This window comes from Clinocottus analis, unplaced genomic scaffold (assembly GCF_023055335.1).
Source record: "Clinocottus analis isolate CAN_PGR_092001 unplaced genomic scaffold, fCliAna1.0.p SCAF_3, whole genome shotgun sequence".
NCBI lineage: Eukaryota > Metazoa > Chordata > Actinopteri > Perciformes > Cottidae > Clinocottus > Clinocottus analis.
In genome coordinates, this window is record NW_027176042.1 from 11383088 (window position 1) to 11401008 (window position 17921).

At 41.7% G+C, this 17921-nt stretch overlaps 2 protein-coding genes across 5 annotated transcripts; one reads left to right on the plus strand and one right to left on the minus strand.

Annotated features, from left to right (window-relative positions):
• The first annotated feature begins 220 nt into the window (after positions 1–220).
• On the plus strand, positions 221–12354 carry LOC137796990 (transmembrane protein 198-like). 4 transcript variants are annotated; one of them, XM_068595299.1, is made up of 6 exons: positions 225–761; positions 1175–1470; positions 8921–9161; positions 9613–10188; positions 11067–11215; positions 11365–12354. In XM_068595299.1, exons 3-6 carry the CDS (start codon positions 9008–9010, stop codon positions 11512–11514), a joined length of 1029 nt encoding a protein of 342 aa, XP_068451400.1. In that variant the 5' UTR covers positions 225–761; positions 1175–1470; positions 8921–9007; the 3' UTR covers positions 11515–12354. The 4 variants fall into 4 exon arrangements, with proteins under 4 accessions (XP_068451401.1, XP_068451402.1, XP_068451400.1 ...); XM_068595300.1 differs by lacking the exon at positions 1175–1470 and having other exon boundaries at positions 221–761; positions 11067–11156; XM_068595301.1 differs by lacking the exon at positions 1175–1470 and having other exon boundaries at positions 221–761; positions 11067–11144.
• A 511-nt stretch (positions 12355–12865) lies between these two features.
• mmp19 (matrix metallopeptidase 19) lies at positions 12866–15863 on the minus strand. The gene is made up of 9 exons (XM_068594787.1): positions 15771–15863; positions 15549–15634; positions 15299–15429; positions 14634–14840; positions 14302–14547; positions 14006–14128; positions 13705–13869; positions 13480–13607; positions 12866–13387 (listed from the first exon to the last, which is right to left on the minus strand). The coding sequence occupies exons 1-9, from the start codon at positions 15861–15863 to the stop codon at positions 13157–13159; spliced, it is 1410 nt and encodes a 469-aa protein (XP_068450888.1). The 3' UTR covers positions 12866–13156.
• Positions 15864–17921: the final 2058 nt, after the last annotated feature.

The window sequence follows — 17921 nt, forward strand, 5'->3', positions numbered from 1 at the left end:
GACCATCATTTTTAGATGTTGTTGTTGTTGTTGTTGTTGTTATAATATAACCGTTTGAATGGACTTCTGTGACTTCTAACGGTTCCTTAATATTTCTTCTAGGTAAAACTGGGCGCAGAGCAGCAGGTATACGGGCTCACTCAGGCCGGGGCCTCGGCTGTCGCCGTGCCTCCTACCCCCTCGCCCCCTTACACCCTTGCCCCTCGCCCCCTAACCGTCACACCCGTTGCCCCCTCGCCCTCCTGCCCACCCCGCTCCTCCAAAGGCCCAACGGCCGCTGCTGGATGGAGACGATGAGAGGGGGGGGGGGGAAAAAACAAAAAACTTTTTCGCCTTTGTTTTTTTTCGCTTCACCGTTCAGTTCAGCGGAGAGGGGAGGCGCGTGAAGGAAGATCTGTAAGATTTTCCAGAGAAGAAGGGGGGGACGTGAAGTCGTCTCTGTGCGGAGTCACATACGGGAACTTCTACGTGTGATTTGGACACAAAGTTGTGTGACTGACTGTGGCGCCGCGGAGAATGGAAACCAGTTAGCCCTCCTCTGATCTGCGGTCACGGCGAGGCTCGCCTTTGAAACGCTTTCCATGAGGCGGCGACAGGAACCAAACCAAGCCGTTGTCGTCGGTTTTAATGCAGCCTGGGAGTTAAAGAAGAGCCTCGGGAAGAAGTGGAGAGAAAACCGGTTTTCTTGGTACCCTGCCGCCGTGCTTGTGGCAGTGAATGGTGGGCTGTCTTTCCTGTTTGGCGAACACACAGACCCATCGGTAAGTTTTTTAAGTCACTTTTATTAAAACTATGAGACTTTTCTTTTTTAGCGTAACATATGTCTGGCAACATCACGAGGCTACTCTTCAATGTTTGGCTCGTTTTCTTTCTGCCACTGGGAACATGAGGCTCATAATGCTATTTATCCTCCATCCTTTCAAGGACAAATGTTATGATTCAGGATAATGAAGGCTCTAGGTGTGTACTGAACTTCATAGCTTCTAAATTAGTTATGTGGTAACGTAGTTGTGCTAATATAAGATGGTAAGTGGCTCTCAACTAAAATAATAGTTACAGATTCGATTAACTTACCTCCAGCGAAATAGTATGTATGACAACAGATTGTTTGACAAGTCTAAACTTGGAGAACACTTGGAGCAATATAACTTGTATGTCTTTATAACGCCCATAGTGCCTGTGTGGAGCTATATAGGGACATCCTTCATCTTGGGAAGCAAACATGCCATGTGCCGTCTGGCCCACATAGCGTGTAAGAAGCCTTGGCCCTGTGGTTCTGCTGGTGATCCAGGCTGGGAGTGCCCCTCGGCTTTTTAGGCTATGTGATGATAGCCTAGAGGTCCTTTCTCTACTCCCCCCCCAGTGCACCCCCCATCTACTCGACCTACTCTGTCAGCCTGCACCAGATGGTTTTGCCCCTTTGAAAATGCAGAGAGGAAGCCCTTTTCTGCTCTAGGGGAAAGAGAGGAGGTAGGACAAGAGGCATGAAGAGCAGGCGTTGATGAAAGTTAGACTGCAAATGTTGTTTTTAAACAGTGCCTTTTAATTATTACTTTTAACAGCATGCTGACGTCTCTTATCTTAAGCGATTTCAGAAATGTTCTTGAAAACTTTAAGTAGCTTTCAGGAGAGTGTTCTTGGGGAGACAGTATGTGCACAATGAGAACAGCTGACCCGCATAGCAAAGCAGGAGTTCCCTTTTTTTGAGGCCAAACTTTAATTGGAAGTCTGGGTAATGTGTTTGAAAATATGCTTTCGTCTTTAAACACAAGCAATATCCCCCTCCCTCTTTCTATGCTTACTAGTGCTTTATAACACATTATTACTCAACAACTGGTAAATGATAATAATTATTTAGGTGAGTTTATCTCAGCAGAATTGTTGTTGGGTTAGCAATCAAACTATGTCAGGCCACATGTTCAAGCCCCCTGCATGTGTCTTTAAGCCCTGCACATGGGCATGTCTATGAGGAATGACTCTAAGCTTGTCATGGTAAATGAGAGCCGCGTTAGGAAAGAGCTGTGCTGCATAATCTGTACAAGACTCATTGCTGTGGCTAATCTCTTCTTGGAAAGTGCATCAATTAATGTTTGAACTCCTTGTTGTTTAGATAATTATAATTATATATATATATATATATATATATATATATATATATATATATATATATATATATATATATATGTATATATATGTAATTTACCTAATCAAAGGTGGAATTGCTATGATCAGCTAATGAAATCACTGCTGTCTTTTGAATTAATAAACAAAAAAAACTTAACTGAAAGAAGAACTAACATGGCGGAGCAGCGACCTCAGTTTGTAGTTAGACTCAAAGATGAGGGGTTCCTGGGTGCCAGAAAAGACCCATTGTCACATAGAAACCACACACAAACTGGTACCAGTCATTTTGAAACATCCACCCAGAAGCTACTTATAGCGCCTAAAACATTGGTTATAGCTATGATATGAGAGGGGTTTTGAATTGGCATGGAAAATGAAGGACACACATGATATTTTAGGCTCGTGAGATCCCTGTAGGAGGTACAATTATTGTCTAGTGGAATTTGACAAAGAGGGTTAAATGGTGGCTCTAAATGATAGAGCTGTGGATGTGCTGCAGACATATATATATAGGCTCTGCATGGAGGTCTGAACCGCTACTGTGCTCCGACTCCTCTTTCTACCACTACAGCAAACCATCGCACAACGCAATAAGTGGCCTATTTGATTTACTGTGGCATTGTGCTTGAGCAAATCTGTGTCCCATTGAAAATAAAGAAAAACACAAGTTTGACAAGAGCTAGACAAAGACACTATAATAATGTAATTACACCCCACTGACATTTCCCCAGCCCGACTTCACACAGACCACTTGAACTGGTAGAACGTTGGTGTCTTGATCAGGAGCCCTTGTACTTGACACTGACCCAGTGTTCATTAGAAGCATATATTATCTCATACACAGTGCCACACTGTCATGCGCTCACTGACATATGGACATCAGACTCACTCGCACTGCCTACTCAATGCTGCTCTCTACCACAAACCTTAATAGAGTGTTGTGGAACGGCCCCTCCTCGCTGCACACACTGTACGCTCCTTCCTCTGCTGCCGGATCACAACTCCAACTTACTGCAGCAGAGAGCGTTTACTTGGTGTATGGATATTAGTCCTAGCTATGCTAATGACCATGTGTATTTTCTGATATACAGAAGACATTCATGCACCATCGACATGTGACTCTTCAAAAGACTCCTCATTGTGTTTCTCATATTTTGCCATGCCTCTATAAGTAGCGCTCTGCATTTTTAAGTTGAAAGGCCTCTATTGTTATGGCTAAAGTCTGGCTTGAGATGAGAGATTATGGGGGGAAAATAAGTTAGATACTACTGATGAAATACCGCTGCAAGTAACCGTTATTGTGGTCCATAGCCAGAAGCCAAGTTATTTGACAGTGAGAATTTTGAACATGATTTTATTTGGAAATAGGACACTTCAGTTAATGTCTTACAACTGCCAGTGGGACTGTGACTGACATGTTGTCACTTGGACTGCATAAAATTCACAATTTTCTTAACTGGTCACAAATATGTGAACCGTGAGGATTACATTAAAAACCATTTTTTGTTGGTCCACATTAAGGTACCAAATATTCATCGCAATGCTCATGGCACTGACACATATTTATATGTCAACCTAAAGTCTGCATTGATTTATTAATTTTATAACATTTGTGATCAGTGCATCATTTTGGTTTGATTATGGCCGCATAGAGCTCAGACTGCGAGAATATCAACATGAAATTATAAAACCTCTGGGCATGAGACGTCTGGAAAAAGTGCAAGCTGACTATCATGTGGTTCTTTGTTCATTATCCAAGTCATTACAGCACACCAAGCACAAACTCTGTACTAAAATAATCACATAAGCAGAGATACAATGGCAAGTGTTATGTGTAGATTATCCTGCGAGCAGACAGATTACAAGCTTGTTTTCTTTTTTTATCATATTGCAAAGTTTCCTTTTCTGATGTTTCCTAAGATGACCAAATTGCTCAGGTCCAGTTGTTTGTACTGACAACGCTAACGTTTGAAGCAGTGCAGATTCCCAGGAAGTTGAGGATGTTGTTGAAGTGAAGTGATGGGTGGCTGTAGCTCAGGGGGATGAGTGGTCATCCCGTTACCACAAGGTAGCTGGTTCCATCCCCAGTCCCCCCATAATTCACACGTCAAAGTGTCTCTGAGCAAGACACCTAACCCCTGGTTTCTCCATGGACGCCTTGCAGGACATCCCACTGCTCCTTAATCAAGGATGGGTTAAATGCAGAGAAGAATTTCCTTAAGGGGATTCATTAATAAAGTGCATGTTTCTTTTTTTTCAGTGTTGGTGATCCAATGTGTCGCAAACACAAGGGTCAGTTCCTGCTGAAAGCTGATGTTCCACTTCCTCGTCTGGTCCTCCGCTTCCTGCAGCGGAGAGACAGACAGGAAGCTCAATAGGGGGCAATATGGTGTCTTGCTCAATAGGATTCTGAGTGAAAGCAGATGTTATTGTAATGATGAGCAAACATTTATCCATGTTATCCAGCTTTATGCTTAACACAATAGGCCATCTGCTTTAACAACCCCCACAGTGACAGTTAGCTTTATTTCGATGGTTCTTGTTGTTGAGACCCAATCAGTCTTTTAGCTAGTTGTTCTACTGAAGATGCCATCATTTCTGGCTGCAACTGCAGCGTGCAGACCCGGGTACATCTCACATCTTTGATGGAGTCTTCCAAGTGAAGTTCTCAGACAGCTAGGTCATAACGCGGTGGGTTTTCAGCTTTTCAGCTGTGGTCATCAATGTTGGAGGAGCACTCGCAGAATCCTTGTCTGTGATCACACAAACCCACCCCTTGATTAAACACACCCAAATTAGCTATGTTGGGAACTTGTAGTCGGCCCTGCCTGTTCCTCAGCAGCTGAGCACTCAAATTTGTGCTACTCAGCCCCCTGCATTGTTTGTTCAGGGGGTGTATACTCTTGGGCAAGTTTTTTAGAGCAACACAAGATTCCAATAGCTCATCTGAAGCTAATGCTTATTGTGCGTCAATGCACTGTTCCCACAGCTATACTGTAAGTGATACTTCTGGAGGCCATTATGTGTGCTTTTTTTCTTGTCTTGCCAATGGAGTCCAAGTAAATGGGGCTGACACTATTCAAACCTTTACTGGCCAAGCTAATCCATACTGGAAATGAGATACCCGGCAAACTTTTTTAGCCCCGATCGACCAGTGAGTTAACATTTGTTGTGATATATTTGTAGTTTTTTATGGATTGTCATGAAATGTATTAGTTATATTTAAGGCCCCTCAGGGATACATTTCAATCCTCAGATTTTTTTGTCTAGCACTATCATTTGATCTAATTTTGAATATCGTCCAATCCTTTGCTTAATCACCGAAAGCCTCAAAAACAAATGACATTCCCATCCGCCTGAGCTGCACTTTGTGTTGCGCTCTAATTAGGACCTTCTTACATGCCAAGAGGCTGAACTTAGATGGTGGACCTGGTAAAGATCGCTTGCACAACATCAGCATGTTGACATTGTCACTGTATGCATTTTAGCATGCTGATGTTAGCATCAGCTCCGGCTAAGCTAGTACAGCCTCACAGAGCTGCTAGCATGGCTGTAGACTCTGGTTGACTTGTATTGTAGTTGTTGCCAGGCAACTTTAGTTGGTCGAAAATTCAGCTCGGAGGAAGCATTGGGTGGTTTAGGGGCCTGAAGGGAGCTCAGTCATTAAGATAGATAGCTCTGTTTCTCCTCAGGTACTCCTCCCTTCATCACTCACTAGCCCCCTGAAAGCAAATACTTGGCACCCATCTTACAGCAAACACACGAGATCTACCGGTTTCCTTGGCGCTCTCAGCCATCTTTATGTGGTCTATTTTGCCGTCTACATGGTTTCCTCTCGGTGCCACTAGAGGTCACAGCATGGGCCTCAGAGTCTTTGTTTTGCCCCATAATGGCTCTATTCTCCCACAGCAGCAAGGACCTCCAAGCCCTCTAGACATAGGACACCATTGTGACTCATGGAGGGGTAATATGAGCAAAGACGTGCAGAGACATAGATGTGCATGTTAAGTTCAGTAAATGACTGTTAAAATGGTGTTGAAATATGAAATTGTTCACACATAGTGCTTCCCCCACTGGTAAACCCGAAAAAAGTGTTTTACCATTCGCAAAATAGGATTTAACAATAATAAAATATGACGTGTGGTAAATGAGAGACGACTGGACTTTATTTCTATTAGTGCTGATGACTTATTATCATGATTTAACTCAATTAAATAAGCCGACCACAGAAAATTAATTCAGCTGAACTAACAGAGGAAGTTTGTGTTAGTGACCAATTATAGGAAAGAATACCCTGATGAAAGCCACAAGCCCTCTAGTTTTGCCCTCTTCAAACTTTGACTTCAGACTGTGCTATCGACCATATATAACTATCGTGTCCCATTACAGCAATTACTGTATACAAAAAAAATGCTACTGTATAATGTGGTGTGTTACTATTTTAATTACCTCAAACACGTTTGTACAAAGCTGTATTCACATTTGCTCCATGTTGATTACAAGAGAAATTAAACTAAATGAATTAGATTAGCTTGAAATGTATCTTTTTCACGGTGGTGTAGATTATGTTACTTATATTTCACATACTCAGTGACAAACACTGTCTCCTGTCTACTACTGAAGCAGATGATGTCGTTTGTTTGGGGAATGTGTAGCAGTAGATGAAGGTTGTCACTCATTGCTTTTTGAATTTCCCAATTCTCACAACACCAAAAAGCATAAGAGCAGCGTCAGTCACATCACGTTCTACAAATGAAGCTGTCTGGTGCAGGTGTTCATGTCCAAACCATCCAGGTGGTCTTCTGCTGCATTCATGTCATATTGAACTAAATGCTTTGGGGCAAACCAACGGCAATCAGTCACAAGTAAACTACATCTACTGACGTTTGTAGGCTCACCTTTATAAAACCAATAGACATTTTAATTGTTCACATTGCAACAACTGCTCCTCTTCTCATCCGACTGAAACAACAGCAACAGCGAGACGCAGATCACAGTAAGGAGACAAAATCCCAAAACAATGAGCTTCCTGTGTCTGTCAATCCACTTTTTAACCTCTTATCCTGTCAGGGTCACAGGGGTCCGGAGTCTTTGCTTACTACTTGGATAAAGGAAGCCAACGAATCACAAAACATCTACTACAAATGTGCAGTTTAACCTGAGTGTCTTAAAACATACAAGTTCCCTTTTATAGATACAGTAAGAGAATATGAAAACTCCACACAGAAAAACCTGACAGCTTGCTGTCATATTCAAACCCTTCTGGCTTCAAGGTGGCAGACAGTGATAACCAATGAGTTTCCGTTCTGCCCAGACCTCTATGCTGTTTTATACAGTATTATCCAACAAAAGAGTTTGGTTCTTTCTTTTACGTTGGCTGGGGTTGATGTAAAGATTATAGTCTTCATTGTATACAGAGATCTTTTCAGCAGTGCTGGTTTTGTTTTGAAAAGTTAGAGAAGAGGCTAGTCACTGAAAATATGCGGGTGACTAAAGAAGAAAATGTAAAGTATATTCAATTTAAAGTAATTCATAGGCAGGACATACAAATTACACAGCTCTCTGTGAGATGAAAAACAATATATGTACATTTCAGTGTGAAGAAAGGAATTAGATTTAGGGCAGGAGAAGTTCTAATTAATAAGGAAGTAGAAGTTGGTAGACAGGGCTGAAAGTGAAATAGTAAGGAATAAAGGAGGGAGTCCTGTTCCTGACTGTTTGTCTCAAGTAGAAAATGTGAGTGAGCTGTAATCGGATCTCCGCTGTGGTGAGATCATAAGGGAGGCCTGCCAGCAGCCTCCGAAAGAGCAGTCCACCCATAAGCCTTTAGCCCCACTACAACCCTCTGTGGCTCGCGACAGGCCTGCCAGCTTAAATATCATATACCATTTTTCAAGAGTACTAGTTGCGCCTTAAAATTACAGAGGTGAAATGAGAAAGAACTACAATAAAAGTTTTGAAAGCACTGTTTTGCATACAGTTTGATCGGAAAAGATTGACTTTATGTCATTATTGTATAGGCTTGTAGCTGTCAAGTGAAAAACCTGTATCACCAAATCTGATGATGAATAGTGAATCTCTTATAACCAAAGGATTATGTGTTTCCTTTTGAATCGAGAAAATGCTTCTCCTTCTTACACTAAATAAACTGTTTCACAGAGTTTAAAACACGGTTGTTCTTACCAAATCAAAAGTCAACATTTTGGAAATGCATGATTTTTACATGCGGGTAACACGTTCTGCTTTAAAGTCATTTTTGACATAGATACTGTGTCCACTAGTTGTTATCATAATACATGTTACGGTGTGTGTCTCTATTTTTAATAAGCAAGAGGGTGCCACGTAAGATAAAATCATAAAAAAGCTTATTCAGCATCAAACCAAATTCCTTACAGAATACATTGCTTGATGGCTCTTTCCGTTTAATTCTAAAAAGGCAATTAAAGTTACATTTTTTTAAATTGTGTTAAAATCTGATAACATGAATCTAATTACTTGTCTCAGATGACCAACCACTTACATCTGTCAGAGTTCACGACCCTAATGAGTCACGGGGAACAGAGATAAGGACCGGGGGTCCTGGCATATGCTTTATAGGGACTGAATGAGTTGCTTGTGTGACGGTAGAGTTGCGTAGCTTTGTGTGTGGAGTCTATGACAGCTGCACATACGAAGAGAAGCTATGAAGAAGTCACAGTGAACCTTCGGATTTCACACTTCATATTTACGCCTGGAGTACTTTAGTTTTCTGTGTTGAAAAGGACACAACTCACTCTCTTTGTTTCATCTCTTACAGTCAGCAGACCCGCTCAGATGGGGTTGAAATAAAGCCACCAGAAGTTCCACCTTTGTGCCGACTTCCAGCCTCCCACATTCACTCGAAATGGAAGATCCCACCGGGCTGAGCTCTGAAGGGGCCGGGTCAGGCACGGCCGAGGTCGATGCTTGTAGTTTGGAGATAGAGAGGAAGTATGATGTCATCCCTGCCGTCATCTGCTCCATGTGTTGTCTGTTTGGCATCATCTACTGCTTCTTTGGTGAGGATCCCTGCCGGCTCACAGATCGTGACATCAAGGATACTGAAACTGAATGTTTTTGGGATTACTTAACTGAAGTTGCTCAGATATTAATACCGGTATTGGAAATGCCTCAGATACAGCCTAAACTACAGGATTGGGTATTGGCAAGGATGCGATATCAGCGCATGTGCAACTCTCAACAAAGATGAGAAAAAAGCGAGATGGCTTACTCGTTGATTATAGCTAAAAAATAGTATTGGAACATCGCTATCCATGATACACCATCATTCCACTTGTAATGTGCTTCAAAGTGCAGTGTTTAAATATATCAAATCAAGTTGGCTAACCCTGCACTTGTACTTCATTTGACACAAAAACACTAAGTTCAGCTTATACCTTGTGGACATTATGTTCATATAAAAGGACAACTGTTCCTCATCGTAGATCTCTCCCGTCTCTCCTCTTCTAGGTTACCGCTGTTTCAAGGCGGTCATGTTCCTGTCCGGTCTGATGTTCGGCTCCGTCATAATTTTCTTGCTGTGTCACAAGGAGCATGTGCTGGACACCCAGCTGAGCGTGGAGGCCAGCGCGGGTATCGGCCTCGGTATCGGCCTGCTGTGCGGTTTGGTCACTATGCTGGTGCGAAGCGTCGGACTCTTCATGACCGGACTGCTGCTGGGCCTCCTCCTGGCTCTTGCAGCCCTCCTGGTTACTCAGCAGTTCTATACTCCGATCACAGTCTGGGTTCCACTGGGTTCACTTCTGGGAACTGGCATGGTGTTTGCTGTGCTGACGCTGCAGTGGCAAAAGCTCTTCACCATGCTCTCCACGGCTGTGTTCGGGGCAGCTATCATGACAGTATGTGCTGATTACTTTGTGGAGATGCTGGTTTTGGCCACGCATGTGTATGAATGTTTGCGCCTCACACCCGGGCCACCTCTCTGCTGGTACAGCTGGGTCATTTTGGGCATCTGGCCCGCCCTCAGCCTCATAGGAGTACTGGTCCAGTGGAAACTGACGGACAACAGCTTTTCACACACTGAGGGTAAGGAGGAAACAGCATGACCCTTTGAGTTTTGTTGTGGGGGGAATTTAGGAACATATTCGTCCAACTTCTAAGAATTTGCAGCATTCACACCAAATCAGGGGTTGCGGCGATTAGGAGTGTCACTTAAATGGGACATCACTTGTTTTCAAGCCGAATAAATGCAACAACAACAACAACAAAATAAATTATAGCATACTAAGCAAAATTACTTTTTAATATAATGTTTTTTTTATGGCAAATGACTTTTAATAACATACAATAATATAACAATTTTAAGACATTTTTTTTTTAATTCAATGACAGGATACTGTAATTTTTCAGGACTAACTAATTTTCGTACAGCATTCATGTACCCAAAGCTCAAAGTACGGGCACATTTTTGAGTTTAGGACACATCAACATAGACTCATGGCGCTGGGGCTCAAACCACCGATCTTGTGATTGAAGGACTACTCTACCGCAGTCACCCTGACTTTTTTTGACAAACAGTATATGATGTGTGGCATTTAGTTTTCAAGTTGTCCCTTTATCTCAATAACCCGATGAACTTTCTTCAAATTTGACACAATTTTGACCCTTGAACTGAAGGTTGAACCCGATTACATTTTGGTTGTCAAAGGTCGGCTGTGACCACACGGCCATCCCATTCTTGTGAATGGGATGTCTTACAAATGAATGGATGAAATGTCATTACATCTGGCACAAATTCCACTGAACTGATTAGTAATGGTGGTAAAAGGTCAAAGTAACCTCACAAAACACGTTTTTGGCCTAAAGCAAGAATTCATATGCTGAGTATGACAATTTCATAAACATATCTGATGTCAAATTCTAGCTTAATGACACTGCCTTTGAATTTTCTCTTTTTATTGCAGTCGTTATCAGTCGGAGACAGAAGAGAGTCCAGCTGATGCGAATTCGAGAGAAAGACGCCAAGAAGCGACAGCAGGCAGGTGGGCAGGAAGGCACGTACCGCCGTAAACCCACCCCAGTGAAACGTTACGCTGGGGATCTACTGGCACCGGTCAGTGTCACCCAACACTGTGTGCTGTGGATGCAGATTATTGTGTTTTTATGCCATCAGTTATAACAGTGAAGCAACAAAATCCATGTCAAGTTGGCGCCACCATTTTTGTGTACCTGACTCATTTCTCCGTGTGTTGTTCTCCTTAGAGCTACCTGCAAAGTCTGCGGGACAGACAGATGGGCACCGGCACTTCCCTTAGCAGCCTGAGCACCGGCAACCACACCATGATCGACTTGGACTACGACACCGGGTCCACCGCGCCCCTCACGGCCACAACCCCAGTCGTCAGGGTCTGATCAAAAGGGACTACGTATAGCTCTTTGGTTCTCCAAGTTTGTCTTCCTAACATAGAGTAGAACCAACCAACTGATACTCTCAGCTAAAGGTGTATTGTGTCCTTAAATTGATTTGGTGAAAGAGAATGCTGCTTTTTGGGGAGAAGTGAGAGGTGTCACCTGTTTGGTGAAAGCTATAATATAACCACTACAACTACTGTGTTTCTCAGAGAAACACTTCAAAACAGATACTAACAAAGTAAGGTCCTCCATTTTTTTCATGATGTATTTAATACATAAATAGCAAGTACGAGCCTCAAAAACAGTTGTATAGCTGTTATGGTAGTGAAGTGACAAATACATTTGTTTTACATTACATGTACTGTACTTAAAAAGTTAGTCATTGCCATAAAGTGTTGATGTTACCTGTCTTACCTGTTTAACTGTGTGCTCGTAGGATTTCTGAACATTTTCATTAAAATGATGTGTGTTTATTGAAATGGAGTTTGGTCTGGTGAGAGAGTAAAATATGACGGATTGATACATATATGACAACGTGAAGCAAAAAAATATGGTGCAAAAAAATACTTTGTATTTCCCGTCAGAATAGAGTCGGTGAAGGATTTAGACTGGTGTATGCTTGTGGAGTGAACTTTTTATCAGTTAATTTATGTATTGACCAAGTACATGATAGGGTTAAAAAAGGACAAAAAACAAAGCATGTTTGTTGTTATTTGTAGATTTTTAAAGAATTATCCTTTGTGATGTTTGAATTTTGCAGGGACAATGCACTTGTTACCTGAATCTGTACATAACTGTTGATAGAAATTACAAAGATAAATAAATGTGTTTCATACAAAACCGGTTTTCACTCACTGATTGAGTCAGATTAATTGCTTGTTTGTCTGTTGTGGCTCTTAGCAACACTGGCAGCAATACTCACCAGACTTTTCATGGGCAATAAAGAGGTCATGGGGAGGATTTCCTACTCTGTAATTGGTTGGGGTTGTCACAGGGCCTCCAAAGTTTTTTTTGTTTTTTTTGCACTGCAGACTGGCATTTTATCATAATAAACACTAATGGTCAATGTTTAATTGTAGAACATTTTACATTTGAACTGTAAAAAAAAACACACACACATCTATGACCCGTGATTTCTCACAGACCAGCGTGAGTCACGATCCAATGGAAGTGTCTTGTGACATTTTATTGTTTATGAGCACTGAACAAATGTATAAAAGAGTTGCATGATTGGTTAAAAACAAAAGTCTGAACAGGAAGTGCACACTCCCATCATATTACATCTTACTGAAAGTATTAACACACCTAATTCAACACATATGGTGGAGAGAAAGACAAAAGGCCTCCCTTGAGTTCTCCCTGAGATCATGCAAAAGCTGACATAATTCTCCCAGACACAGAAACACACTCATGCGCTGAAGGAGTAAGCCTCACAGACATCCGCCTGCCACAGAGAGAAGGAGTAGTTTGTTTCAAATCAGATCCAGTGAAATAAAATCAATTCCCACACTACTACAGTTTTTAGATTCAATTTACGATGAATCACCGCTGTTGAGGTTGCCTGGTTGTCAATGCCTCTGGAGTGGAACAGGCAGCCCTGCCGTAGACCTCTTGATGCATGCTGCCCCCTGATGGTGGGCACTTAGCATCGCATCCAGCGCTCCCTCTTGCTCAGCGGGTATCCTCTGTCCACCCCCAGCAGCTTATTCACACGCCAGTACTCATCTCCTTTAAAGAAGAAGATGTTGCCATTGGTCCAGGTGAAGGCTGCGTCCGGACTGGACGGCACTCCAGTGAAGAGCATCGAGAGCGGTTTGGGGTAGAGACTTAAGTCAGTGTACTTCAACTCATCCCACTGCCAGTGCTCTGAACCCTACACAGGCAGACAGCAGAGACAAACAGATAACCACTCAATATTTATGCAAGGAGAATATGAGGAAGTACTGACATGTAATGTTTTGATACCTTGATAAAGACCAACTTCTTGTTCTTCTCCAGGTAAAGGGCTGCATCAATATTATGAGGGATCCGTTTGACCTTCTTGGGGTAGCCGTAGTCCAGCAAGAACATGGTATACTTCCACACTTTATTGCCTGTGACCAGAAACAGTATAAATAGTCACACGTTTAAATTCTGGACTCACAGCTGGAGAACAGAAGATCGCATGTCAGAAGCATTGAACGACTGTACCTTTAAGAAAGTATGTCTTGTTTGTCCTTTGAGAGTGCACTGCAGCACTCAGGTTTCCAGGGAGGGAACTCCACAGCCTGTTAATCTTTATCGGTGTGTTGTGTCCCAAATCAGAGATAGTCCAGACGTAATCGCCACTAAAAGCAAAGGTTTTCCTCCATGGACCTGATTAAACATACAGTGGGGTATTCTGTGACATGATTTGTGATTCTGCTGTTGGACTAAAAAAGTGTTGACTAACAATGCAAACACGTGGGGCTTCTCTTGTTATTACTCGAGCAACAGCTAATCTATAATTTACCTAACATGATGGCATCCAGTGTGGCAGTGCAGGGGTCAGGGATGCTTTCAGTATCACGGCTGCTTTCTGTGGGAAACAGATTGTCTGGAGTTGTTGGACTGGCTAAGCTGGTGATGCGTTTACCTATAAAACAGAGAAGTTTTACGATTTATGCTTTTTTTCTCTTTATTTCTTCACATAAAATACAATGACTCAGTCATGCAATCACATCAAGTGTCAGGTACCGATTTATGCAAATTCACAAATACTGATACAATACAGCGTTGATCTGGTCCAGTCGGCCTTCATGCACTCACCATACAACACCTGGATGCCTCTGATGTCATCTGTGTGCAGCCTGAAATTGGAACGGTAACCAGAATAGACTGGAGCCATCAGAGCGCTTCTGAACTGAGAGTGGGCCAGGCCGAGGGCGTGGCCAATTTCATGGGCAGCCACAAGACGCAGATTAGTACCATAATAAGATCCCTCAGTCCAGAACTCATCCTCATCAAAATGCACAATGCCAGATTCTGGTGCCTCAGCATGGGCGAGTACATGACCTGCAGGTGGTACAAATTCATAATTTAAGTTTGTGTTAGAGGGGATAGAAGGCCCAATAGTAGCTATATCTATATAAGAAACTGACCACGGCCATCAAATGGGCAGTAGCCGTCTTTCTTATGAAAAGAGATCCGGATGTCTGCTCTGCCATAGGCAACTTCTCTGAAGGTCAAAGGAGTCACATCACTCCAGTACTTGAAGGCAGCGAGGACGGCCATCTTGACCTCTACCTTCTTCATGTCAGGAGTGTAGTTGTAGATGCGGTAGGTCAGACTCCGCTTTCTCCAACGACCTGGAAGAGAAGAATGCTTTTTTTTTTGCATCTACAATAAAATCTAAACATTTTCCATATTAGTCGGTGACAATGAAATGTAACATAATCGGCCTACTGTGACATGTTTTACATTTTAAGAATATACTTTACTGACGACATATTTATGATTTTTTTTTAAATTATTTTCTTCTTTTTTCACATTTTTTTGTTTGTTACCATGACATTTTAATGACATTCGATAAAATTACTTTTTATAACTTGTTTACGACATACACCATGCTTGATTGACTTTTTAGTGACACAATATACTCTACTTGTTTGACATTTTAATGTCATAATAATAAAGTCATAATATTGATCCTTGACATGTCCCAGAGATGTCAAAGTTAAAACAGACATTTTTAACACTGGACTTATTAATGTAACCTGCGCTGTTTGAGAAGTTAACCGATCTACAGCTTCTTCTCTTGCCTCACCCATCAGTCTGTATTTGTGATCTTTCTGGTTGAAGGGGTCTTTCATGCCACATCGCGGCTGTCTTATCAGTTCCAGAGTAGTTTCATCTAATTCTCCAGTAGGAGGCAGATCATTCACCCCCTGGAAAACCCTGGAGACAAGAAGTGATCAAACATCTGCAAATTAAGGGCTGCTCACATCCTCCTTCACTCTTTCTCGGACATGAACTTATAGTAGCTATGTATGTTTCCCCTGAAATATTTATTTTACCTAAGTGCTTCAATGACATCTTCCAGTAAACGAGGGTCGTGCGGATCACCGTAGTCGTTCAGGTAACCATACTGCCTCAAATAGGCCTGTGAAGCAGAGGCAGACAATAAGGCTCACTTAAAAGAACACTGTTTATGCATTAAGCCTGAATATAAACTTGCTATAGAGAAAAATACAATTGTGAATGTAAGTTTAAAAAGTATTTAAAAAAAACACTTTTACCTTTGCCTCATCCAATTCCATCCATTGTGCCACTTCACAAGTAGCTCCTCTGAGGTTGAGCAGCAACAGCAGCAGCATCCATGTGTAGTCCATATTCAGGTTCTCGGTAATCCAGGGCTGATGTTCAGAGCCTGAGAAGTGCACAGTCCCACAGCAGACTGTTTATTCTCAGAGTGCTCCAGCAGTTTTAAACTCAGCCCGGCCTATGAGTCAGCCCTGTGTGGCTGCGATGATCCATCCCTGAAGAATGAGGATTACAAGAGAAGCCAGTTGACCTCCAGCCAGCAGCTGTTTGGAGAGGATGCAGAGCGGCAGCAGTAGTCTACACACTCCACCGGTTTAGAGAGTCAAGGTAGTGTTTGACTGTGAAAAAATGTCATTCACACTGAAAAAAAACAATTACTGTAACGACCACATATTCTTCCCTCAGGGTGAATGCCCTTGGGTTGATTTAATATATGTTACAGCAGGGTCTGTCCTGTTATGTAATACAGTTCAACGATAGGCCTCCCTTTGCACATTCCTGTTATCTCATCTGAGAAAAATATTTATTTCTACTACTAAAACACATATCCATCATTCAACCCATTCACGTGGACATGGAAGGATAGATCAGATAAACAAAAGATCTGGTATGCTTTTACATACTGACAACAACAATATTTCCTTTTGTGTGAAACAAATGTTGTCTGAAATGTTAAAAGCACAAATCGAGGTTAAAATGCAAATTGTCACCACAACATCAAAATACTGGTTTGTCATATCTTTTAGAAATGGATTGATGAGTGTTTTAATAGACTAACTTAGACTAAATCGATTAAAAATCTTTCCTGACAATTTTGTGTGTTTCCATCACTGCATCACATCAGCAATTGTGAATCATTTTAAGCATCATTACATATATGTTTATTCCCCTAAAAATACTTGTTTTTTATTATTAAAACTGCCTTGATTAACATTTTATAGATAAACAATATCTCATATCACTAGGTGGAATAATAATAACAAAAGTGTCTCAGGAAATCACCACAGAATGATTACCTAGTCCTCATATTTACTGTATGGTTCAGTCTTGTTGCTTTTAGCAAGTTAATAAAACTAATAAAAGCTCATGTAAACTATCACACTGGAACTCCCAGCTGCTCAGCCCCACAGACACACAAGCAACCAGCTGGTGAGAGTTTAGTGTCGAGCAAGCATCACGCCCAGATATTTTTCTTTTGAGGAGTTGACAGAAATGAGTGAAAATAGAACTTTAATTCCTCAGGTGGTCAGAAACTCTAGCCCAAAGATAATCTGAAAGGCATTCGTGTTAGTTTGCTTGCTGATGTTCATCGTCCCCTGAGTGGACACAACTTGATGAGACAGCTTTAAGTGAAATTCTTAAACACAATTTATGTGGTCTGTAAAATTTGAGATGGATATCTATTATTTTTCCTTATTCTGGCATACAATGATCAGATCATTTTTGGAAATGAGTTGCAGATACACAATCATGCTAGTGGGTCCATGGTTTCAATTTGGCTGGTTGTGTATTACGTAACCTTTTGTTTTCAAATAATTAAGTCAGAGAGGAAAGAACTAGGAATGTATTCCTTCTTGTTGTGGTGGCATATTTTAGACCAGTTTGTGGTTGTGAAGAATGGATTCAAACCTGGTTTTAAACCCAAAGCAAAGACAAATCCCTCAGAGTTTATAACCATCTAGTTGTGGATGACTGAAGGTTGATATTGTCCAGTTAGATTCTCACAATGTGAAGACGTAAAACTTGATTTGGATGTTTTTTAAGGTGTCTCAAAAATGTGTGCTTGGACGTCAGCAGACTGTTGGTATAAATTTTGGAGCAGCTTCAGCCGACAAAGCAGCTGGTCTCAAGATGTGAGTGCACAGTTAATGACTGGCATCGTGCAGCCTCAGACTTCTACCTGAGGCAACACACTACCACTAGAGGTTTGTCTTTGTATGCCGAGAGCCAATTTTCTCCTTCAGATTTTCCTAGCTACTGTGAGTGCTGTTAGGCTGACGTATTCGGAAATTTGCATTAAACTAAGAATTTGTCATGCCGATCAAATAAGTTTATACCTTTGATAATTTTCACAGTCTGCTAGCTGTTCATTCGCCACCATATCACAACTTATCACAGGGAAATGA

What these genes read in the sequence shown, in the direction of transcription:
- mmp19 (XM_068594787.1), bottom strand. Translation starts at nt 15,863, where the DNA reads ATGGACTACACATGGATGCTGCTGCTGTTGCTGCTCAACCTCAGAGGA. An exon ending in GATGTCATTGAAGCACTTAG is followed by an intron (nt 15,430 to 15,548) that starts GTAAAATAAATA and finishes TCTTGTCTCCAG; the next exon opens with GGTTTTCCAGGGGGTGAATG. An exon ending in TCACAAATACAGACTGATGG is followed by an intron (nt 14,841 to 15,298) that starts GTGAGGCAAGAG and finishes CTTCTCTTCCAG; the next exon opens with GTCGTTGGAGAAAGCGGAGT.
- LOC137796990 (XM_068595299.1), top strand. Translation starts at nt 9,008, where the DNA reads ATGGAAGATCCCACCGGGCTGAGCTCTGAAGGGGCCGGGTCAGGCACG. An exon ending in CATCATCTACTGCTTCTTTG is followed by an intron (nt 9,162 to 9,612) that starts GTGAGGATCCCT and finishes CTCCTCTTCTAG; the next exon opens with GTTACCGCTGTTTCAAGGCG. An exon ending in CTGGGGATCTACTGGCACCG is followed by an intron (nt 11,216 to 11,364) that starts GTCAGTGTCACC and finishes TGTTCTCCTTAG; the next exon opens with AGCTACCTGCAAAGTCTGCG.